The 25,406-nt window shown below is 37.2% G+C and overlaps 1 protein-coding gene across 1 annotated transcript in view; it reads left to right on the top strand.

Moving 5' to 3' along the window:
• Positions 1-25,406, top strand: part of LOC111142837 (vav guanine nucleotide exchange factor 3) — a 367,424-nt gene that overhangs the window by 293,177 nt on the left and 48,841 nt on the right. The window contains exon 20 of the mRNA XM_022496164.1: positions 2,578-2,714. Within this exon, the coding sequence (XP_022351872.1) occupies positions 2,578-2,714 (137 nt within the window). The remainder of the gene's footprint in view (positions 1-2,577; positions 2,715-25,406) is intronic.

The following is a 25,406-nucleotide window of genomic DNA, read 5'->3' as shown; positions in this document are numbered from 1 at the left end:
AATGTCTTTTTGGCTATTACCCGGGCTTAACCATCACTCTTGTTAAAGAGCACACAATTCAGTTTTAGGAATGAGGTCAGCAACATACCCTATGTTAGTGTGCTTACTAGATCAACTTCCCAAATGAAGTTCATAACCAAGAAGAAAGTTATAGCAGAAGAGATGCAGTAAATGAAAAATTTAGCAATAAGTAAGACTAAAAAAAACCAAGTCCATCATTTCAAAGACAACTTAGTTCTAAGTAAGCTTTAAGACTACTGAGGCCTCATTTCCTGACCAGAGCATATTAATATATGTAAGACTTCAAATTTTAAGTAGGATTTTAGTAGGCTATGTGTAATGGGCATTCCAGTCCATCAAAAAAGATAAATAAGGCAGCATTGTTCCATGTCTTATATTTCACAGCCTTCTTTGTCACCTGGGTATGCCATATGTTAACCCCTAATTTATATATGGTTGGTGAGATGTAATTAATTTTTTTTCTTTAGACACTTTATGGTTTTTCAGCCATGTTCTTGAGAATGGACTACGTTGGGCATGTTGGCAATCACAGATGTATTGTTTCCATCAGGCACTGCTTGGTTCTGTCTCTGTGGGTCTACTGCAGGAAAGGTCAGAGCCCTTCCAAGCATTTCACTGGTCCCAGTCTTTGAGGCCACATCAGTTATTTCAGGTTTAAAAACTCCTATTCCTTGTCTTTAGCCTTTATTTTAAAATTGACATAAAAACAAATTATCAAGGGAGCCTACTAAGAAATGCTTTCCTTGTTCTAAGAATGTTCAACAAAACTGAGGCTAGGGGCCCCTTGGTGGCTCAGTGGGTTAAGCCTCTGCCTTTGGCTCAGGTCTTGATCTCAGGGTCCTGGGATCGAGCCCCGCATCGGGTTCTCTGCTCAGCAGGGAGCCGGCTTCTCCCACACTCTCTGCCTGCCTCTCTGCCTACTTGTGATCTCTCTCTCTCTGTCAAATAAATAAATAAAATCTTTAAAAAACAAACAAACAAAAAAACTGAGGCTAACCACAACTCTGGCCCCCCAGCATGGAATAACTATATCAGTTGTGTGCAGGAAATATTTAGGTCTCATATAAAATAAACAACAGCAACTTATAGAAAACATAAAATAAGCTTTTTTCTCTACTCAAGGCATATACTATGTTGAGAGCAAGTCTGATAAATACTTGACTGAGAAGAGTTCTGTCGAGTGTTGTTTTTGGGAAAGACAATCAAGTCTGCTGTTTGTGTAAGGGCATCTGGTCGGGAAACACTCCATGAAAGATGTGGGATGAAAGTCATCCCTCCAGGGGTTCTGGGGCACAAGAACTGAAGCAAAGGGAGATGTAGCAACTCGTAACATGCCTCAGCAGTTACAGCAGCTAAATTGGGGTGAAGGGTCCAACGTTTTTCAGTCCTCCTGCCTTCTGATGGATGAGTTGATAAGAAGGTCTTGACTAACGCTTTTCAGTTCTGCCTAATTTACAGCTCTACTTGCTTTCTTCCATCTGGGATGGTTATTGAAAGAGGATTATGAGGACTCTATTAAACTGTTTGCAGGAGCATTTCATGTAGGTATTGAGGTCTGTGTAACTGGACAACCTTTTCTAGGTAACTTGGACATCTAGAACTGAAGGACCACCACACATCCTCCTACTCTATTGGACATAGCATTTCCAGCAAGTTGTAGCTTTACCATGGTCAATCATTGGAATAAAAAGTCTTGACATGTGTAATAAGCAATGGCTCGAGTCCCTGAATATGCACCAAATGTCATGTTTTTGAGTGTTCTTTCTCACAGGAGGGAGCATCTCATCTATAAATGAAAAGGTGACTGTGAAGTTGTCCGTTTGTGACCAGTATTGGTATAGTTAGACTTGGATGCAGTTGAAGCTGTTCTCAAAAATGAAATATTGAACTGAGACCTTCATTGCACATTCTTCGAAATACAAAGAAAAAGGATGGATCTGTGTTTCAAGTGTTGTTGATGCTATTGGCTTAGACATGCTCCTTTTATTGGGTCTGTTTCGCAAGCCTAAATTTGAGCCTGAAGAATTTCTCCATATAAATGCCTTAAGTATTGCGGTGGCACATCCATCACCATTTTGCTTTTGAATTACAAAGATAACCTTAAGATATGAGCCTTATACTGGGCACTGTGATACATACACAGAAAGGGTGAGCCTCCTTAGTGATGAAATCAGCCAGTGCCCAAGAGGAAAATAATAGGCAGAAAGGATAGAGTTGATGAAAAAATTGATTCTTTTCCATTAAACTGTACGTGATATGTTTTTTATGAAGCAGGCATCAGCTGAAAGAAATATTTTTTCAACTAAAAAGAGATTGATGGTGAGGGAGAGGAAAAGTATGTAAGGGATCAGGAGATAAATATGTGTCTTATTCCATTACCTTCTCAAATAAGAAGAAGGTTGAAAAGCATTCCACTGTCGTTACTTCAAATGTTTACGTGGCCTTGGTGCTATTAAACCTTGATAATGTTAATGGCCTTGTTCTTACTTTAAAGTACATTCAGGCTTCACATGTCATTATTTTCTGAATTCTAAAAGTTGTGTTGCTTATTTTCAGGCTTACCAAAGATGCAGGTCATTAAGAACTATACAGGAGTACCACTCCCAGCTCTTCATGAAGGACCCCCACTGCATATCCAGGCAGGGGATACAGTCGAACTTCTGAGAGGAGATGCCCACAGTGTGTTCTGGCAGGTAATATCTCTGTCATTTGGACTGTGGTTTGGTTTGGTTTTGTTTCTACTTAATGGATGATTTATGGCTGCTTAAAGAATAAAGCTCTTTCTTTAGAAACTGACTTCGTGCTTTCAGCTTCAGAAATTTTACATGAGGTGGGGAAAAATATTTTTTATTAGCCTTCCCATGTTTACCAATGCCAAAGTGGCAGTGAACCTAAGAATGCTAAAGAAAAATAAGATCCGTGCTGTGAATCATAATTACCATTTTTATTAAAAATTCGTACTTTGCCAGAGCATTTTTTTCCAGACCTAGGACCTGTGGGTGTGATCTAATTTGCATTGCTTTAACAGTTAATGGTTCATTTCAGGGGAACCACCTAATTAGCTTGCCAGTGGCCATTTCTGGCCATATTTGATTTGTGCCTACCCACAGAAATGCTGAAGTTCTCAGAGGTGCTCTGGGCATTATTCATGAAATGTATGAAATGTGAAAAGTAAGTGAGCCTGTTGATATTTGCACTCTCTTGTCCAGTAACCCTGTATTTGGTCTAAGGATTGTGTTAGGTGAGGGCAGTGTGGTATAGTGTTGAGATTTGATAAAGCTGGACGGTAGAATATTGCTGTTCACTAAAGTATTCTCTATTTTCATGTGTATGTTAGAAGTATTTCCCAATAAAATTAAAGAGTTTGTTAAAATGTATGTTGAGGGAAAAGGGCATGGGCTCAGTGGAAAGATTAGCACATAAGTGAAATTTGGTTAGGGTCAGAGAGAGCAGGGAAGAACTAGTAGGTAATAATCCATTGTGTACATGAATAAATGATAGTTATTTTGTTGACTTAAAATATTTATGGTCTGCCATTCTATTACAGATGAATGCTCCTAGATGGAAATTTCTCTCCAACCACTGTAGCCAGTGCTGTGGCCAGTGGGTCTTCCAAAACTCCACTATTCCTCTTTTGTATCCCACCCGTCTCATACCTCATTCTTTCCAAAAACTGAAGAGATAGAATGAACAACTGAAACTCTACCGACTCTTTAGTCCAGTCCTGCACTTTCCACCCCCAAAACAACATATACCTGCCTGTGTACCTGTAAGATTCCTCCTACTCAAGACTTCTTTTTCTTCATAGGTTTTTCAGCCCACAATCAGCTGACTCTTGACTCCTACGTTTTCAACTCTGTTCTCTCCACTTACTTCTTTTCTGTGGCAAATAAATATACTTAAGCTCCTCCCATCTTAAAGTACATTAACCCAACTTTCTATCTGGTTATTTTAGTCTCCCTCTTCCAGTCTAAAACTAAACTGCTTAAGAGAGTAGTCTGTACTTCATCTCTCCCTCCTTATGCCCTATTTAGTAGTCTCCTGCAGAAACTAATGCCACTTTAAAAAAAAAAGAAAAAATGTTGCGATACATAATGCATTGCACATATTTAAAGTGTACAATTTGATAAGTTATGGCAAATGAATATACAAGTGAAATATCATTAATCAAGATGATAAAAACAGCCCCCAAAGTTTTTGGGTGTACTGCTTTGTAATTTCTCTCTCATGCTTCTACCTGTTGCCCTTCCTCAATCCCCAGGCAAGCACTGTTCTGCTTTTAGGCTATGAGTTTGCATTTTTCAAAATCTTATAGAGTACATTAAAAAAAAAGAATTTTATATACCACATCATACAGTATCTATTAGTTTTTGTATGGCTTTTTTCACTCAGCATAATTATTTTGAGATTAAGCCATGTCGCTTTGTGTAACAATCCTTCTTATTTTTTAAAAAACCATTTTATTGATTGTATAATTAGAATACAAAAAGCTGTATACATTTAACACCTGCAACTTGACAAGACTTGGAGATAAGTATAAATCCTTGAAGCCATCACCACAATGTATGCTGTAAACCTATCCTTCACTTCCAGAAGTTCCCCCTGCCCTTTTCATTTATTTACTTATGTGATAACATTTAAGATCTAGCCACTTAATGGATTTTTAAGTATATAACACAAGATTATTAAATACAGACTCTGTGCTGTACAGTAGATCTCTAGGACTTATTTTTTTTTAAGATTTTATTTATTTATTTGACACAAGAGAGAGATCACAAGTAGACAGAGAGGCAGGCAGAGCAGAGAGCCCGATGTGGGGCTTGATCCCAGGACCCTGAGATCATGACCTGAGCCGAAGGCAGAGGCTTTAACCCACTGAGCCACCCAGGCGCCCCGATCTCTAGAACTTATTGTGCACAATTTGAACTTTGTACTCTTGGACTAATACTGCCCCGTTTCCCTTTTACACCAGTCCCTGGCAGCCACCATTCTGTTCTTTATTTCTATTCATTTTGGCTATTTTAGATTCTTCACATAAGTATAGGCGAGACACAGAAGTAACCTAATGTCCCTCAGTGGGCTAATGGATAAAGAAAATACCTATATATACATGGATAAAGATACACATATACGGATATACAAATGGATATACAAATAAAGAAAAAAATATATATACACAAACACACAAGGGATATTATTCAGACTTCCAAAAAGAGGAAATCCTGCCATTTGCAAAAGTGTGGAAGAACTTGGAGGACATTATGCTAAATGAAAGAAGTTCTTTCTTTTTACTGCTTACTATTATTCTATGTATGGGTATAGCACAATCTATCCTTTAGCCTGTTGATGGACTTTTAAGTTATGATCAGTTTGGGCCTATTACAAAGAAAGCTTCTGTAAACTTTCAAGTATAAGTCTTTATATAGACATATGCTTCATTTTTAGGTAAATATTGAAAGGGAAATGGGCAGATCCTATGTAGATACATGTCTAAATTTTTGAGAGATTACCAAACTGTTTTTCTAAGAGATTTGACTGTTAACATTTCTACCAGCTGTATTTGAGCATTCTAGGTGCTCCAATAATATCCTCACCAGCAGTGGGTGTGGTCAGTCATTTAAATTTTATCTTTTCTAGCAGGTGTATGGTGTTACCTTATTGTGGTTTTGATTTGCATTTCTCTAATGATTAATGATATTGAGCATCTGTCCATGTGCTTATTTACGACTCATATACCTTCACTGATGAAGTGCTTGTTCAAACATTTTGTCGAATTTTTTTATGGGCTGTGTGTTTTCTTATTATTGAGTTTTGAGAGTTCTGCATATATTTTAGGTACAAGTTCTTTCCTTTTTTTAAAGATTTTTATTTATTTATTTAGAGAGAGAACACATGCAAGTAGGGGAAAAGGCAGTGGGAGAGGGAAAGAATCTCAAGCAGACTCCCACTAAATCCAGAGCTCGATAAGGACTTGATCTCACAACCCTGAGATCTTGACCTGAGCCAAAATCAAGAGTCAGACACTTAAATGACTGAGTGACCCAGGTGCCCCCTTAGATCTTAATAAAATATGATTTCTCTTTATTTTCTCCTAGCTTGTTGCCTGACTTTTTATTATCTTAATAATAGTGTATATATAACAGAAGTTTTTACTTTGATATATTGAAAGTAAAAAAGTTTGTTAATTTGTTACATTAAGGATCGTGTATATGGGCATTGCATTTAAGAAATAGTTGCCTATCCAAGGATACAAAGATATTCTCTTACATTCTCTTCTAGAAGTTTTATAGCTTTAGGGTTTAAATTTAGGCTTATAGTCTATTTTGAGGTATTTTTGAATATGTGTTCATTTTTTTTTCAAAAATGGTGTTCATTTTTTTGCATATGGAGATCCTTGTGTTCCAGCACCATATGTTGAAAAGATAGTCATTTCTCCACGGGATTGCCTTTTCACTTTTGTAGAAAATCAGTTGTCTGTTTATGTGTTGGTATGTTTCTGGATTCTGTATTCAGTTCCACGGATGTCTCTCCATATTTGAACTAATACAATGTTTATTTTGATTGTTGCAACAAATTAATGTCTAAAATCAGACAGTGTTTGTCCTCCAGATTTTTTCTTTTGAAAGGTGTTTTGGCTCTTCTAGGTGCTTTGTATTTCCTATGAATTTTGGAGACATCTTATCTCACCAATAGAAGGTTGCTGCAGTTTTTATTGGGATTGTGTTCAATTATAGATCAGTATGAGAAAACTGACATCTAAACAATATTGAGTCTTCTAACCACTGAACATGGTATAGCTCTCCATTTTTTTAGGTCTTTAGTTTTTCAGCAATGTTTTATAGTTGTCAGAGTGAAGGACATGCACATCTTTTATCATATACCCTTAATTATTTCATATTTCATTTGATCCTATTGTACATGGTAGTTTTATAATTTCATTTTCTATTTATTGCTATATAACTGACTTTTATAAATTGATCTTTTACCCTACAACCTTGTTAAACTCACTTATAGGAATTAATTCCAATTAGTTAAATTAGAATTATTCTAGCAGATTTTTAAAAAGATTTATTTATTTTTGAGAGAGAGATAGCAAGTGAGGGGGGATGGGAGGGATGGAGAGAGAAGGAGAAAGAGAATCTCAGAATCTCAAGCAGACTCCCTGCTGAGCGTGGAGCCCAACACGGTGTTCAATCTCATGACTCTGAGATTATGACCTGAGCCAAAACCAAGAGTTGTACACTTAACCAACTGAGCCACCCAGGCACGCCAATTCTAACAGATTTTTAAAATATGGACAATCATGTTGTCAGTGAATAAATGTGGTTTTGCTTCTTCCTTTGTAGTCTGAATGCTTTCTATTTCTTTCTTGCCTTATGACAATGGCTGGAACCTCCAGGAAAATGCTACTAGAATTAGAGGAAAGGTATATACTTGCTTTATTCCTGATCTCATGGGGGAAAGCATTAAGTCCTTTATTATTAGGTCCTTTACTATTAGGTATAATGTTATCTGTAATTTTTTATAAATACCTGTCATTAAGTTGAGGACGTTCTATGCTAGACCTACTTTGCTTAAAGTTTTTATCAATAATTTATGTTGGATTTTTACCAAAGGTTCTTTTTGCATCAATTGAAATGATTCTATCATTTTTTTATAATTTATTAATTTGGTGAATTACATTGATTTTCTGATGTTGTACCAATCTTGCTTTCCAGAGATAAACCCCAACTGGTAACAATAGATTGTCCTTTTTATTTATTGTTGTTTTATTTTCTTGTAATTTATTTGTCCAGGTTTGTTAATAGTTTAACACCCAAAGAATGAATGGGGGGCTATTCATTTCTCTTAAACTTTCTGAAAGAGTTTTTATAGAATCAGCATTATTTTTTCCTGAAGTGTTTTATAGAATTTATCAGGGAAGCTCTCCAGGCCTAGAGTTTCCTTTATAGGAAGTTGGGGGGTTTTTTTGTTTTGTTTTGTTTTGTTTTGTTTCATTTTGTTTCGTTTTTATTACGGTTTCCTTAGTAAATATATGGCTATTCAGTTTCTTTCTGGGTAAGCTTTGATGGTTTTTGTGTAGACTTTATAGTAGTGTCACCTCTTATTTCTGACATAGGTAATTTGTCTTTGCTTTTTTTTCTTGATCAGTCGAATTAATTGGTTATGAATTTTATTAAATTCATATGAGGTTGGTTCTATTTTTCTGTTTCATATTTCCCTGATTTCTGCCCCATTCTTTATTCCTGCCTTCTTACTTGGGGTTTAATTTGTTCTTATTTTTCTAGTTTTTTAAGGTCCTCATTGGTTTGAGAATCCTCTTTTCTAATATAGGCATTTAGTGCTATAAATTTCTAAGTACTACTTTTGCTGCCTCCTAAATGTTTGATAGGGGCTGTATTTTTATTTTTGTTCATCTTGAAATACTTTCTAGCATTTTTTTTTTCACTTTTTCACTTCCTTCTTATGGGTCATTTAGAAGTACACTATTTAGTTTTCAAATAGTTAGGGGTTTCCCAGATATATTTCTGTTTTAGTGATCTTATGCCTCTGGATGATGAACTTACAAGTGTTGTTTGTCTTTTTTTTCCTCCCTGCCATGGTGGAAAAGGTTGGATAGAGTGAGCTAGAGCTGAGTTTTTTCTTCCCCGCACCCCCGACCCCACCACCCCATATATTATGGGGTATATTACACTGGTAATATCCGAACTGGTCAGGCTTCCTTTAACTAGCTTTTCCTGAGGGCACGTCTTATTAAGAAGAGCAGAGTGGGAGCACCTGGGTGGCTCAGTGGAATGAACATCTGACTCCCTTTGATTTCAGCTCAAGTCATGATCTTGGGGTCCTGAGATCCAGCCCTGCGTGTGGGGCTCCCCACTCATTGGAGACTCTGCTTCTTTCCTTCTCCTTCTCACTCCACTCACATGCATACACATTCTCTCTCTTTCTCTCTCTCTCGCTCAAATAAATAAATCTGAAGAAGAAGACGAAGACGAGCAGAGTGCCTTTTCTCCTCTTTCTGCCAAAAGCTGGGGATTTTCCTCTCCTGTTTACTGTATGAATCTGGCCAAGCTCCTAAAGGTAGTCTTACAATATTGTGGGTTTCCCCTATGATGGCTCCCCCTGGACTGTTTAACTCTCAGAGTTGTAAGCACTGAACTTTCGGCAATTTGTCAATACCAGTTCAGGTTTTCCTAGCCCAGCACTGGCACTAGATCCCACAGCAGTCTCTGCTGGGGAGTCTCTGCTCTGGAAAGTTGTGACTCCCTGTATTTGCTAGTCTGTCTTTCCATTCCCGGAGGCTGAGGTTTGTCCTGTGTCTTTCCCTCTCTTATGGATCCAAGAATTGTTGATTTTTTTCAATCTATTCAGTGTTTTACTTGTTAGGCAGTGTGATGACTAGCAAGATTCTTACATGAAGAACTGGAAGCCCGGTGTTCTTTTTACTAAATTGTATTGCCTCCTATTCTTTTTAGATGATAAGAAAGACATTATTATTTGTCATTTCCTTTCAACGGCCTGGAAACACGAAGCTTTTCTGGTATGGTGGTATAATGGCTTCGGAAACTCTCAGGAAAATTTTAAGAGAAATGAGGCCATTGTATGACAAAATGTATGTGTATATCTGTTAAGGGGAAGATGGCTAATGTCTAGAGCAGAGAAAAACAATTAGCACATTTATTTCAGATCAACAAATATATATTGAGTGTCAACTCTATACTCACTTCTCAGACACTGCTCATATTTCAATTATCAACTCCAATTTTTGGTTTGACATTATGTCTCCTGTCTTTAGAGGATCCATTCATGCTTGCTGGGAGCTAGCAATATGTTTGAATTTTCAGAGATAAATTAAAAGTTCATCTAATGTTTTCAACAAGGATGTAGCATAAGTCAGAATTGTCTTATGCATACTTTTTAACCAGTCAACGTATTTTTTTAGCCCACAGATTCTAGCCTTATTGACAGGAACAGTGGAACTGTGAGAAAAACCTGATTCAAGTCATGCATCTGTCGCCAACTAGTTGTGTGGCTTGGGTCAAGTTATTCAGTCACTACATGGCTTTGTTTCTTCTTTTGTTACAGAACAGGACTGGACCAGAGCTGTACTCACAACTCTGAGTCATCTGGGGCTTTGCAATAATGTCAGCGCACAACCCCACTTCCAGATATCAGGGTACAATTGGTCTGGGTTCAAGAGAACCCTAGATAAATTTCTTTTTAAGGATTTTATTTATTTATTTGACAGAGATCACAAGTAGGCAGAGAGGCAGGCAGAGGGAGGAGGAGGCAGGCTCCCTGCCGAGCAGAGAGCCCAATATGGGGCTCAATCCCAGGACCCTGGGATCATGACCTGAGCTGAAGGCAGAGGCTTTAACCCACTGAGCCACCCAGGCACCCCAACCCTAGATAAATTTAATGTAAGCCATTGACTAGGGTGATCCAATGATTTCCAGCTTACTCCTTGGTCTTGGATAGCACACCGGCTTATTAAGAGTAGCTACAAGATAAGGTGTCACAGTGAACTTGATCAATACTTTGTATCGGATAGTTACCAAACAAAGGGAACATTTTCTAAGAACTAATATGCAGTTAAAATATATTTGCCACAAACTTCATACTGAACTTGATGTAAGTGTTTTCTTTGATTAAAAAGTACTTCACATCTTACAATTCTCCAAGGCTATCATGATGAAATCAGCTTTTGTTTTACACGTTGTACATATGGAAGGTATATGTAGGAAACTGGTCTGGATGTGAACTTACTCTTATACTTACTCAATGGCATGATTTAGAATGGTGTGTTTTAAAAATTTCTTTTTTTTTTTTTTAAGATTTTTTATTTATTTGACAGACAGATCACAAGTAGGCAGAGAGGCAGGCAGAGAGAGAGAGGAGGAGGAGGCAGGCTCCCTGCTGAGCAGAGAGCCCGATGTGAGGCTCGATCCCAGGACCCTGGGATCATGACCTGAGCCGAAGGCGGAGGCTTTAACCACTGAGCCACCCAGGCGCCCCTAAAAATTTTTTTTTTAAATTTTTTTAAAAAATATTTTATTTGAGAGAGAGAGAGAGAATGACAATGAGAGAGAGAGTATGAGAGAGGAGAAGGTCAGAGGGAGAAGCAGACTCCCTGTGGAGCTGGGAGCCCTATGTGGGACTTGATCCTGGTACTCTGGGATCGTGACCTGAGCTGAAGGCAGTTGCTTAACCAACTGAGTCACCCAGGCACCCTAAAAATTTCTGAAAAAAATCTTTCCTCTGTATTGAATATAGATGTGTAAAGAATGTTGCTGTTTTGATCCTTTGAAGTTACAGCAGTTTGTAGGTGTGCTTGTAGTGGTTCCATGTACATTACTTTGTTGATAATCGTATTCAAAGAAGACAAGTACTTTATGGTTTGCATCCTAAAGGATGTGATTCTGCCCTGTGTGTGCATGTGTGTTTATGTGTGTATGTATTTAATTGCTTCTGAGAGGATAGTTTTTAGGCACCTCCTTTTTGGTCTCTACCCAATTGGTTTGGTCTCATTAGAGATTGCATATAATAGCACCGGAAAAATAAGTGTTTTTCTTTTCTGTGTTACAGTTTAGGAAATTGTAGCTCATTTTTCTGAGTGGCGGTTACTCACTCTGCCATCTATTGGCATCATGACCTTACATAGATTACTCTCTTTTATCATCTGTAAAATGTTTTATAAGGGCCTCAGTTTTATCATCTGTAAAATGCATACAGAATAAAATAAATGATATATGAAAGAGGTCTAGCCCAGTGCTCATTAAATAGTAGCTTCTAGCATTCATCCATTCATTCATCCAAGTACTTTGAAGATTTTATTTTTATTCATTTGACACAGAGAGAGAGATCACAAGTAGGCAGAGCAGCAGGCAGAGAGGGTGGTGGGAAAGCAGTCTCCCTGCTGAGCAGGGAGCCGGATGTGGGGCTTGATCCTAGGACCCTGGGATCATGCCCAAGCCAAAGGCAGAGGGTAACCCACTGAGCCACTCAGGTGCCCCTCATCGAGGTACTTTGGGTCTTACTTCATGTTTTGTACTGACCACAAAGAAAGACAACAGGTTTCTAACCTTGTGGTTTAATGACCTAAGGAATGATCAAAGCTCAGAATAGGTGATGCAGCTGGTTTCCATGTTAAGTTTTGTGTTAACACTTTTATAATTATATTGCTACAAATACCTGTAAAGTTAAAACTGTGGGTAACAATATAGATATTGCAATATTACAGGGGCTTTGCATTTGAATTTCAAAAATGTCTTTTGTACTAGTTAAGTGCTTTGGCTTATTTGGAAATTTTCAAGAAATTATGCTTTTAAGACTAAACTGTTTTCTCCTCTTCCTTCAAGTGAGTCACTTCACTCGTTAGTGTAGAAAGTTGAATTTTATTGTAGACTGTCATGTTTTCTACATACTCTATGTCCAGAGAATACAAATTATCCTCCACTTTCTATCAGGAACTTTCTATGAATAGCTATTATAGTCTAGTCTATATTATGATTATAACAACAGTAATTTCTAATGCTATCAAAGTGAGTGGGTATCTGCATTTTCATTAGAACTTCTTTCAAACAATGAGTTGACAATTGAGCTGTAAAAATATTCTCTGTATGGTCCTTGCATTGAAGGCATTCATTTTGGCAGCTTTTTCTTGTCGTCTTTGTTGTCTTCTTTCTCTTTCCTTGAAAGTTCCATAAAATTGTCTTCAAGTGAAATGAATATAAAAGAGGAAATTGGCCATTTAGAGTACATTTCCTAGTGCAGGTGTAAGGCATAGTTTTTACTGAGAGTAACAACATATGGAACCATTCTGATCATGTCATTGGACTGATGACACACCTGTTGCTTTAAAGTTGTTTCTGTATGTGAGAATAAGGATTTAAGAATGAAGGAGAACATTCTTCATGCTGAGAGAGATTATTTCTATTAGAAACTGTATTTTCCCAGAAGAGGTACAAAGAGGGCAAGAGAAAGAAGCAAACAAATGTAAAATCATGGCATGCCAACTATGGGGTCTTTTTTTTTTTTTTTTTAAACAGTAAAGAGCTTTATGTATTTTCTTCTTATAGTAAAGCTTATGAAACAATGAGGATCCTCTGTCCTTTATCATGGGGTTTTATTTGCTCCATTGTCATTTATGAATACCCAAGTGTTCCACAGGGAGAATTTTGTAAGCTAACTGGAACCAAAAGACAATTATAACCAGGAGAACTGTAATCAGTGTGCCAAAAATATATATTTTTATCCACAATGAAAGTTAAATAACCTAGAAAAATAGTTGTGATACTTCACACTTCACACTTACAAATCATGCATCTACATGATCTTTATTCTAAGGAGTGAAAATGTTTTTACACACATTCTGATTAATTCACAGAAATCTCCATAAAGAGGGTAAATTGGAATTGTGGTTTTAAAGGGCCAAATTTATCATCCATCTACGTATGTTGTCATTTGCAGGATTAAAATTAGACTTTTTCAGACTTCTCTTCTCCTGCCTTAGTTCTATATGTTAGACTATCCTACCTTTGTTTTAGGAGAATCATTTATAATTCTTAACACCTCTAAAGAAAAAAAATACATTTTTAAAGGCGGTTTAGTTCTTCTTTGGTAGAACAATCAGGAAACACAGCATTGCTTTATGTAGCAGTTTCAGCTTTTTAATTTTTTTTCTCTTTGCCTCAAAGGAAAAACTGAAAAGTCAGAAAATAAGTCTGTTTGGAGAGAGCTTGAGAGTCTCCTGAGGGAAGCATTCCTCTTTACCCTGCTTGGGGAGAGGGTAGGGTAGGGGTGGCTCTTGACTTGGCTGTGGGCAATTAGGTGATAACTTCCCCTTTGCAAACCTTAAGAGACTCTTAACTCTAGGAAACAAATGGAGTGTTGCTGGAGGGGAGGTGGGTTGGGGTATGGGATAATTTCGTGATGAGCATTAAGGAGGGCACTTGGTGTAATGAGCACTGGGTGTTCTATGAAACTGATGAATCATTAAATTCTACCCCTGAAACTAATAATACAGTATATGTTAACTAAATTGAATTTAAATAAAAAGTATTTTTTAAATCCACTTTGCTACCATCTTTGCCCTAAAGCACAGTTGTCATGCTTGCATGCAACAGACGAACCCTTCTTAGTTTGTCAAGAAACTTGACTTCCCATATGCCTGATATATTTAGCACTGATTACAATTCCATTGCTTATAATTGGCCATTCAGATGTTCAGGTGATTTTTTTTTTTTTTAACAGATATGTTTTCCTCATTTTAACCTGGAAAACAAAACAAAACAAAACTAAGGGCTCAGTCAGGGAGAATCTTTTTCATAGAAGACATGCTTTTTCAAAATTATAGCTATCGATTCATATTTTACACTGTCTGAATTTACCCTTCTACTTCCCATTCTTTTAGCTAAATGCTTCTTTACCATCGAGGCTCAGGTTGGGACACCTCCCTTGAGGTCTTCTCTGAACCTGACAGAAGGGTTTCTGGCATAACACTTCTGGTGTATCCTCAATGGTCTGTTCATGGTTCTCTCTGCCTGATTAGAGCGCTCCAGAGAGTTAAGAACTGTGGCTTTCATCTCTTTATCTCTAGCGCCTAGCCTAAAATAGGCATTCAGTCCATAGGTCTGGAATGAATAATGCTATTCAGACTGCTGTTTCTGTACTATGTTATTTACAAGTTTTTTACAATTTTTACAAAAATTCATTATTTATTAACTCAACTTATACTTTACAATGTAACTGAGAGACCATTAAAATATTCATTCATCTTGTCAGAGTTAAATTTATCCTTGTTCTCTCAGAATAGTCTTTAAGCTATTTAACCTTATGTCCTCAAATTCCTCATCTATAAAATGGGGATTTTAATACCTAAATGACACACAAGGGTATTATAAAAATCATAGGAAGTAAATTTGAAAGAAAATGGAAAAGGAGAAAAAGTTTATTTCTGTATAATGGCTAATGATTTTGAAAGATAAGCTTCATTTTTCCAAAAGTGGGAAAATGATTTTTTTTTTTAATTTTTAAAAATTTCATCTTCCCCATGTTTCCATATGAAGAGTCCCATTAACATATGTAGGCTCATAGAAGCCCACTCTTCCCTCCTAATTCCTATACCCAATTCTTGAAATTTCTTTAATCAGATGTTAAACTTTTTACTCCTAATTAGACATAAAAGCACAAATGATAAATCCTGGAGGGAATAGTTCATGTAAATAAGTAGGCTAAATCATGAGTCCTTCTCTCAGAGCAAGGTTGGATGAGGAAAGTGTAAGTAAGATGGCTCAAGGAAAGGGAAGGAGAATAGGAAGGAACACAACAAGGCAGGGGTTTACAGAAAACAAACTTTTCTTGGGAGATGATTTGCTTACTTATGGACTCAGCTGTAAGCAGTCTTGACCTTTTGTGTTAAAAGCCTTAAGCAGTCTGTCCTGTAACACAGGACCTGCCCAGAAACCCTCTGGGGTCAGGGAAGTGAGGTACAGTGGAGTGGAGTTAGTAGGTCTTTACTCCTGGCATCTCTCCCTGCAACTTTAGTAGCCAAATCATTTCAAAGGAGTCTCTTCCTTTGCTCTACATTAAGAGACTTTTCTCGTTTCTTCTAGACCACACAGGAATTTTAGCTACAATAGAAAAATATATATATGGTTTTTGTTTTGGTTTTTGTTTTTGTTTTTAACTCCCTGATCTGCAGTTCAGGTGCCATTCTGTGTCATAACCAGAGGCAAATAACAAGATGAACAAAAAAAATTTTTTTATTTGACAGAGAGAGATCACAAGTAGGCAGAGAGGCAGGCAGAGAGAGAGAGAGAGAGGAGAAAGCAGGCTCCCTGACAAGCAGAGAGCCCGATGCGGGACTCGATCCCAGGACCCTGAGACCATGACCTGAGCTGAAGGCAGAGGCTTATTAACCCACTGAGCCACCCAGGCGCCCCTGAACAAAAAAATTTTTTAAAGAATCAAATTTTCTTTGTTAAGAAAACTGATTCTTGACACCAAAAGGCTCATTGCTTTGACATTATAAACCATAGAATAAACATCTCTGGGAACTGTGTTTTTCCCCATTCAGATGCCTGCCCCAGAGCGTTTCTTTGTGAAATCCCAAACTTGGTTTTTGTCATGGCAGGAGTACCGTTTTAGGCAGTGCTAGAGCATAGTTTCAAGGTCTTCCTCAGTTGATCTTGACTTTGCTTCTTAACTGCCTCTCACCACTTGCCCATCCCTTGGATAAAGTCAGGAGAAGCCACGGCAGAATTGAAATTGTGGATGTGGCGGTAAAAAAGCCACATGAAAATAGTACAGCTTATGTGGTAATAGTATGTCATGTAATCATGAGACCTTTATTTTGACAGGTGTTTACCTCAAAATATTGCATTAAATCAGGGTCCCTAATTACAGGGAAGAAGAAAAAGGCAGAGTCTGACTATAATAGAACAGGAGAAGCCAGGGAGAGATGATTATAGACGATAATAGACATTAGTGAAGGCCCGTAAGAAACATTCTCCCTGGGTGATTGCCAACTGGCTTTGATTGAATAGATCATAAACTGAGTTTGCAGGAATGTTTCCAAGTGTACAGACTGTATTGTGGGAATTGGCAAGCCTCTGACAAAGTGGGTAAGGTCCTAACTGTTAACTCTCAAGATGGGCATTTTTGGTTAACAGCTCTTCACTTGTATTTTTCCTTTGTTTGGTACAGGGCAAAATGTAGGTTATGGGCGCCTGGGTGGCTCAGTGGGTTAAGCTGCTGCCTTCGGCTCAGGTCATGATCTCAGGGTCCTGGGATCGAGTCCCGAATCGGGCTCTCTGCTCAGCAGAGAGCCTGCTTCCCTCTCTCTCTCTCTGCCTGCCTCTCTGTCTACTTGTGATCTCTCTCTCTGTCAAATAAATAAATAAAATCTTAAAAAAAAAAGTAGGTTATAACGTCCGTAGGGGAGAACACCGCTGTCTAAGGAGAAGTTTAGACAGTGAAGTCTTTTTTTTCCCAATAGAAAGCAACATTATTAAGGGGATAGTTCTGAGGAATTCTGTTGTGGTATATTTTCTTCTCTTATTTCATTACCGTAGAAGCCACATTTTGCCATAATTACTACAAGGACGTGTCAGTCACAAAATACCTTCGGTGGACCACCGATCCGCAATTACATCTGTGATATGGCTGTTGATTTGACACCACAAGGGGTTTCAGTAGAGTGCACAGGTCTGTGCCCTCGAGACTTGGGTCCAAATAATTTCTCAGGTTATAACATATATTGGATTTTAATTATTCATAGTAATTGGAATTCCTGAAGAGTGAATGAAGGAATGTCATTTCTAACAAGTCAATCCTGTATACCCTGGAGAATAGAGGACTTCACACCGAGGTAAAATGAAAGTCATTTAGGACCTAAAATGTCTTTATCTTCTATAAATAAGTGTAACCAGATTCAATTACTGACACGTAATATCCCTAATTAAGAATTTGTGGATCAGATACTTCTTAGTAACAGTAACGGACAGGAGAACTGTAGGGATTTAGGAAAAGGGCTCATGTAAGCAAAGAACAGTGGTAAAAGAGAAATTCTGAGTCAAAAAAAAAAGAAAAGAAAAGAAAAAAATCCTTGGGTCAAACCCTGTCATTTCACCGGCAAGAATATTGAAGCCATAAAAGGTTTAAATGACTTACTCAAGGATCAGAAAGACAGGAATAGAACATCAGACTCCTGACTGTCTATCCATATCAAATTTTTACCTCCTAGGTTTTTTTCCCTAGTCCAAAATTCTGCAAAAATCTATGAAAATGACCAAAGCAAAAGCTAATTAAGGAACCAACATCATCTGAATAAGATCCTTGAAGGTGATAACTATTTAGTCATTTTTAATCCCCTAGTATGTAACATAGTCTCTCATACATATCAGGTAGTCAATACACTTTTCATTAAAGCAGTGATTTTGTTCTTAGTAGAAAAGTAAATTCTTTAAAAACATCTAATGCTCCATGAGCATTTGATGTGTATAGTGCCATTACTCAGGATATTTCCTTTGTGGTTACTTAAGATTAAAATCACCAAGGATAGGAAAACATCCATTAGTTGTCTGCCAGGATTAGAAAAACAAATTTCTATATTTTGGACCTCTGTCAAGCCTGGTTTACCTTTTGGATTATATGGCCTCTCCCTAAATAGAATTTCTTCCAAGAGTGGTAGATCCTTGTTCTTTCCAGATTTTGTACTAAGTAACCACTTGTGATTTGGCCTACCTACATTCAGATTGGTTTTTGCTTGCTAATTTTTTTTTTCTTTCATCAAAGGTATGCTCTTCTTTCCTTTACCAGAAACATAGTTACTAAGTTTTGATTCAGGATTACATCACATACAATATCTTACCTAGTGAAACTTTAGAGAAAAAGCCTCAGGACATGAAAAACTAGAGTCCCCTTCCCTGCTAGAGAAGTCCAGGAACCCCACAGAATACATTTTTTGGATAATAAGAAAAATGTTCTACAAAGTCTCATTCTGCTGTTATATTCATCTCACAAATAATAAGTGTAGAAATATAGCTTATGACTTTCTAGTGGGTTTCTCTTAGTGCACATTTCACAACTTTTAGGGGTTTTTTTTTTTTTTTTGAGTTTTTGACACTTCTTTCTGCCAAAATCTCAGTGATGTAGTAAACACAAACAATCTTGTGTGCATTCAAAAAGCCATCAAATATCGAAGCTTTAGTCACATGTTTTGATGACTTGATGCAATTATAAGCCCTTATAAATCAAAGATACATTCCAAAGATCCAAGATACAAGTTTTTTTTAAAGTTATTCGGAATTCTGAGCCTATGACAGCCACTTAACTATGAATGAACTAGGTTAGGAATATTAATTTTATTGTCTTTTGAAAACCCTTAGGGTTTATGCACTGGACAAAAGTTAAAAATGCTATTCTCTTTTGGCTAATAAATGGTAAAAGTGTTTGACTATGTTTTTGTTCTTTTGTATGTTTGTGTGAATATTTTGGAATTCATTGTAATGACCATTAGGTAGAACCTTATGCAATTACGCTTGACAAATTTTCAAGTTGTTCACTGGTGGAAAAATGCCCATCTTACTCGTCATACAAGAAGCAATGACCAAAGAAGTGTGTACTTGCATGAAAACATTAGCACATTCGAGATAAGGAAATGGACTATCTGAATATAGTATTTTTTGTTCAGGTGAAAGTTATACAGGAATCTATGTTACTTCTGGTTTAGCAGACTTGTCTAAATATAAGGAGGATGGTGGGATTATTACCGGGCTAGGTATTTCTATTTTAATAACACATGAATAGCCTACAAAAAAATTTAGAAGTGAGAAAATTGATTGGAAATAATCAAAAAGCAATATTGTGGAAAAAATAGAAAAATGGTTATTTTTAGCAGTCATTAAGTGTTTTCAGACAAGTTAATTCTTTGATCCTTGTATTACCCTAGTGAGGCATATGTGGCAGACCTTGTCATCATTCTTGTTTTACCATGGAGATTTGCCTAAGGTTATAGTTTTTTTAAATAGCAGAGCTGGAAAGAGAATGAGCTTTCCCAAAGCCACATCCCTACTGAATGGTAGTGATTTTTCTGAGTTTTCCAACAACTAGTACTGATGTATATTTAACTACTAACAATGGTTATGGTGGCAGCTAGGATCACAGATGGCTCCTTATCAAAGGTTATAATTTCAGTCAGGGTTTTTGTCCTGGTCTTCATTCTTTTCCAGTCCTTTGGTTCTATTGCACATGATCACAAAGCCTGTCAGAATAATTCCAAAAATAGTGCTTGGTACAAGCTATCCATCATCCATCCATCCATCTGGTCAGTAAACTAATTTGTATATTTGCCTAGATTCCCATAATTCATGACTACCTTGTATGTCTTCTTCCCCCCCATACCCAGACTGTACATTTCTGACAGTGAGAGAGGACTGGGTACGGTGACAGTTGCTCTGGCCATTACCCATGTGTGATAAATTGCTTAGTAATCTCCACAGCACCATCATGCATACGTTGAAAGTGTTTAGGGCATTGTAACTTGGGAAAATTTCCAATCTTTCATAAATAACCATTAATCTGTCCCTTTTAAATTCAGCTTTCCACATCTGTTTCAAATTGTTCAGTGCTATTCCAGGAGTGCATTAAACCTCCAATCCAGGTGGTATTAAGGGGATAAATGAGCCACAGGGAAAAGACACCCTGTATTTTTCTTAAAGCAATTCTTTCTCCTTTTTCAAAGTCAGGAGCCAAGCAATTTACGATTAAGATTTTTGGAGGATATCCTCTGTCATTTTAAGCCATCCTTGTCTATGGGTTTTGAAAAAGCAGTTTCAGCTCTGCTGTGCTAGCACTCGTTAATGTTTTTCTCTGTACTGGTAGATTACAAATATCATTTCTACCATCAAACTTAATGTAGTTTTAATTCATTATGGTTTACTGTGGATTCTTATTAGGGAAAAATGAAAAACAGTTATAATCTAAGATCAGTTAGAAATAAGGAAGTGTCTGAATCTGCATTTATATTTATGATCAGGAATTTCAGAGAAAGTTATCAATAATTTTAGTTTGATACGTTTTTCTACAGGGAGCAACTTGATTTTCAGGACAGAAGGCATTATTATTTTATGAATTATTTAATATTATTTTGCTTTGTATCTGCTCTACTTTAGTTAATAAAAATTATAAAGGTGCATCTTTTCTTACCATAGATAGCCCATAACTTATTTTCTCAGAGACTTTCCAAAGAAAATATTTTCATCAGAATGAATCAACCGGGACCATTAGATTTACAAAAGTCTCCTCGCATAATAGAGAGAATGCTCTGCAGAATAAATGCATATAAAGATAGAACTCTATGGTACACCAGATGACATGTAACTCTGAAAGAGGAATGTTTTCAAATTGACCTCGAAGACGTTAAGGGACTCTCAAGAACCAATATTAGACAGGGGGCTAACTAGAAAATAAGATTTTTTATCTCTGGCATTTGTAAGGGACATAAAAGGAACGACACATTGATTATTTGACCCACAATACACTGCCCATCCAGGAATGAAAAGAGGAAGAAAATTCAACTGCATGCCTCTCTCAAAGTTAGTAAAAATTTCATAGATAGATCATCACATAAAGTGCACAAAATCACTGGCTTTGCAAATGGCTTATTCCGTAGCTACAGTCTGCTGTTCCATCCACGCAGCGTAGGGGACTGACAGCTGCTCCACCCATTAGCATTAATGAATTATCAGTGTACATCCCACACACATCCACCGGGGAAGCAAAGACACTCCTCCTACACATTACTTTGTTTTTTAATCTTCCAAATGTTGTAGGATGCTTATTACCTTAATAAGTGGAAAATCATTGAATACAGCACGTATTCTCTCCCATAGCTAGAACTGACATCTCCTAGGAATGAGTGAGGAAATGCAGCTTTATTCATCTGTTAAGATATGTTAAATTATCTCTCACCTCTTTGTTATCCAAGGGATGTCTAAGACCATTAAAGAAATATAACCTACACTGCTAAGGCATTTCATTGAGGAAAAAACAATTCAGAATGACCTTGGTACTCTGTTGAGAGAAAATTTCCCTCCCTGAGAAAACTCCAGTAGTGTTCTTGAAATGTAGGGAAAAAGAACAAAATGGTTTTTGATACAGTTAACTGTATGTCCTGGTTTACCCCTAACTGTCCCAATTTATCCCTTTTGTCCTGACATAGTTATTAATCACTACCCTTTCCTCTCAAAAGATCCTGGTTTGGACAGAAAATTGCATGTTTACCCTAGTTTTAGGACATTTCTTACATGACCATGACCCTTCCTCTAATGTCTAGGACAGTTCCCATTCATGCCTTTCAGGTGGAATCTTGGTTCAATAAAGGAAGAATGACCAAAAAAAAAAAAAAAAAAAAGCTGAGTCTGTCCATACACCTTCAGAAGTTAAAAATTTACTAATGTGTGTCCTAGTCTTATATTTGTGTTCTCACCTCCTTTCTCTCTGTTTTATGCATTGCCTTCTTCAACATGCTACTTGCTTCTATAAAACCTCAGAGATAGGTCAAGCAGTGCCACTATAAGAATATTTTCATATGTAGAAACATTTAATATTTCTCAGTGCTTGACTGTGTGAAAACAAAATGTGGTATATTTTCTTCTTTTCAGTTAAGAGGAACTTAAGGTCATGCTACTCACTAACATGGGACTCTCAAGTTGAGAAATACCTCAAATTGCAAACATTTATGAAATAGTCACTCTGTATTTGCATTCTCTTGTAAAAACATTGTTCTGGATTCAGAGAATTCAGTCCAGTAAAGGAAAAGACCGTGTAGACCAATAACAACCTCCATGATACAGTGTGCTACAAACAATCTGGAAAGGTGTCAGAAGAGGGCAGGGTGAGATTAAATTGTGCCTGCAGAGTGAAGATGCTTTTATAGAAGAGATGACAGAGTAGGAATGTGTGAGCCAAGCTTTGGGGGAGGAATAAGTGGAAGGATCAATCTGTATGAAGGACCCTGTATCGGTTTGGTTCTAGGTGCTGGTCAACATGCCTGTGAGATATCACAGCTTCTCCTGAACGCTGCTTTCCGTAGATGAAGACCATGTGCTCTTTTTCTGACTAATGGGAATTGACAGTTCACCATTCTTATAGCTGTAATCTTCCAGCTTGCTGATTTCTCTTCAGCTCTAGTTTTGAAGGACCATCATGGAGCTCTGTCTCTGGCCTCTCCCCTGCAAAACAGATTTGTTTCCTTTAGTGTGCTCTCAGAGGTCTGATTTTACTTTTTAAAAATAGTCACCCTTGTCTTTTCCTCTTCTGAGGCTTCTTTGGTGTAGGGCTCTCCCCACATACCTGTACTTGTTGTACTCAAGTAACAGTGCAGTGCAGTCATGTAAAAAGGTCTGGGTAGGCATGCAGTCCCCAAATATCCTGGTTATTTTCTTGTACCTCAAGGTCATGCTTAAAATAAATAAGGCACTCCGAGAATGCAGTTGAAGAGACGAACACTTCATTCCAGCCTTATAGCTACTGTGTTCTCATCACCCTCCAATCTGTGACTCTCCTCCCTCTGTCACATCCTTCCTGCCTCCTAGTTAGATTCATTCCTATAAGCTCTTTTATCTTCTTCTGTATACATTTTCTTCCATGATAGTCTTGCTCCATTGACTTTAAAGTTCCCCTCTGTATAATTGTCATCTACAACCAGGTTATCTGTTTGGGTGGCTTATGTAATCACCTCCATCCTTGGCAGTTTGACTCAAGTCTTTAACTCCCGTGGTCTCCTCTTCACCCACTCCCCAGGCAAGCCCTGTAGACTCTAGTGCCACAATATCTTTAGTACCAGTTTCCCCTCCTCCCTTACTGTGATATAGTTCTCTAATGATACTCTCACCTACCACACCATGCCCATCTACAAGCCAGCTTGCACACTGATGTCAGTTTACTTCTTCTAAAGCACATAACTGCATCACTGAAACCCCCTCACCACTGATAAATTCAAATGTTTCAGTCACACTGGTTCCCTGCCACCTTTTAGCTCCATGTCCCTCCATCCTCCTTTATGAGTCTAATGCTTGTGCAGAGAGGCAGTACCAAGCTCTGAAGTTAGAAAATCTGAATTTGAATTCTGGTTATGTCACTTGCTGACTCTGTGATCATGGGGTGATCATTTAACTTCTCTATGCTTCATTTTCCTCACTTATAAAATGGGGATAGTAATTGGGCCTACCACAAAGGATCACTGTAAAGATTATGAAATGCTCAGAGTGGTATACAGTAAGGATGCACTAAGTATAAGCCATTATTAGACTCTACTTGTGTTTCCTATGCACAACCTGTATTTTTATACCCCTGTCCCTTTCTCATGCTTTATTTTGTTTTCAAAATGTTCTCCTCCATTTCCATTTCTATATGTTCACACCCCACACATTTTATATTCACATGCCCCACCTCTCTTCCCCTGAAGGCAAACCCCTAATACTGAAAATATCTTTCCAATTTCCATAGCCTCTCCTCTGTACCCAAGAGTATTTAGCTCTTTTCACCATGTATTAAAATTATATGTATATGTATCTTCATTCTGAGAAGATTAGGGGGAGACAGGAAATGATTTATGAATTCTTGCATTTTCCTAAGTGTTTAACCAAATTAATACTAGATACTGTATTTGTTGAATAAATGAATGAATCTTCTACTTGTTCATTTACCTTTTTCCCTGATACGCAAGTGCAATACAATTCTTGAACCTTGCCCAAGTAAACATCTTGTCCTTGATTGGCTATTTGCTTTCCCTCTGTCTGAATCTCACCTTTCCTCTTCCCTTTTCTGTTCTTTTTACCTTCCTCCAACCCTTCCCCCTTTCCTGTTACACCTCCCCTCTCTCTTTCCCGTATCTCTCCCACCTCTTCCCCTTTTCCCCCCTTCTTTTCTTTTTCCTCCTCATCCTTTAATTCTGGATTCCCACTTTATAAAATTTTCTCCACGAACTCATAGCTAAGCTCCATGGGCACAAAAGGATGCTGTTTCAAGAGGGGAATATTTGCTGAACATTTTTTTTGTTACTTTTCTTTGTCAAAAATAATTGAGCATGTAATACCAGTCATAATGCTATTTACTCATCTTAGCTACTGAGAGGAAGCAATGGTTAAAGAGCAAATAAAAATAAACCCAATTTTTGGACAAGAAGTCATAAGAACTTTTTAATATGTTTTAATTGCTGTAGTGTGTTTTGAGTATAGTTTGTCTTTTTGCAAAAGTGCATACACCACATCTTCTTTATCCAGTCATCTATCAATGGACACTTGGGTTGCTTCCATAGCTTGGCTATTGTAAATAATATTATTTATTTTTGTAAATATTGTAAATAATGCTGCAATAAACATAGGGGCACTTGTATCTTTTTGAATTCATGTTTTTGTTTTCTTTGCGTGAATACCAGTAGTGGAATAACTGGATCATATGGTACTTGTATTATTTAATCTCTTGAGGAAACTCAATACTGTTTTCTGCAGTGGCTGTATCAATTTACATTCCCTGATGAGATTTTTTTTTTTTTTATTAAGAAGAATTTGTTCAAAGGTCTCCAAGAATAAACTCTTTTTTTTTTTTTTGTCCATTGGTGTTTAGGTTTTCCTAAAAGTCTGCTAATTTCTTCCCTCTCTTCTCATTTACAATGTCATTTTAACCTACAATCCTTTCTTCCAACATCTTAACTGTCTTTACTTGATCAGCACCCTGTCATTTCTCCTAAATCTGAAAACTATCTAAAACATCATCATGTTGTTTTCCATTTCCACAAGTCTTGAAATGTCTCCTGTCCTGTTGGAGGAATGTTCTTATGAGTTCTATTAAAGATGCCAATAGTAACCATTTAAATCACA

This window comes from Enhydra lutris, unplaced genomic scaffold, assembly GCF_002288905.1.
Source record: "Enhydra lutris kenyoni isolate GAN:26980312 unplaced genomic scaffold, ASM228890v2 scaffoldscaffold9, whole genome shotgun sequence".
In the NCBI taxonomy this organism is placed as follows: Eukaryota; Metazoa; Chordata; class Mammalia; order Carnivora; family Mustelidae; genus Enhydra; species Enhydra lutris.
This window is presented reverse-complemented; position numbering and strand designations above follow the sequence as displayed.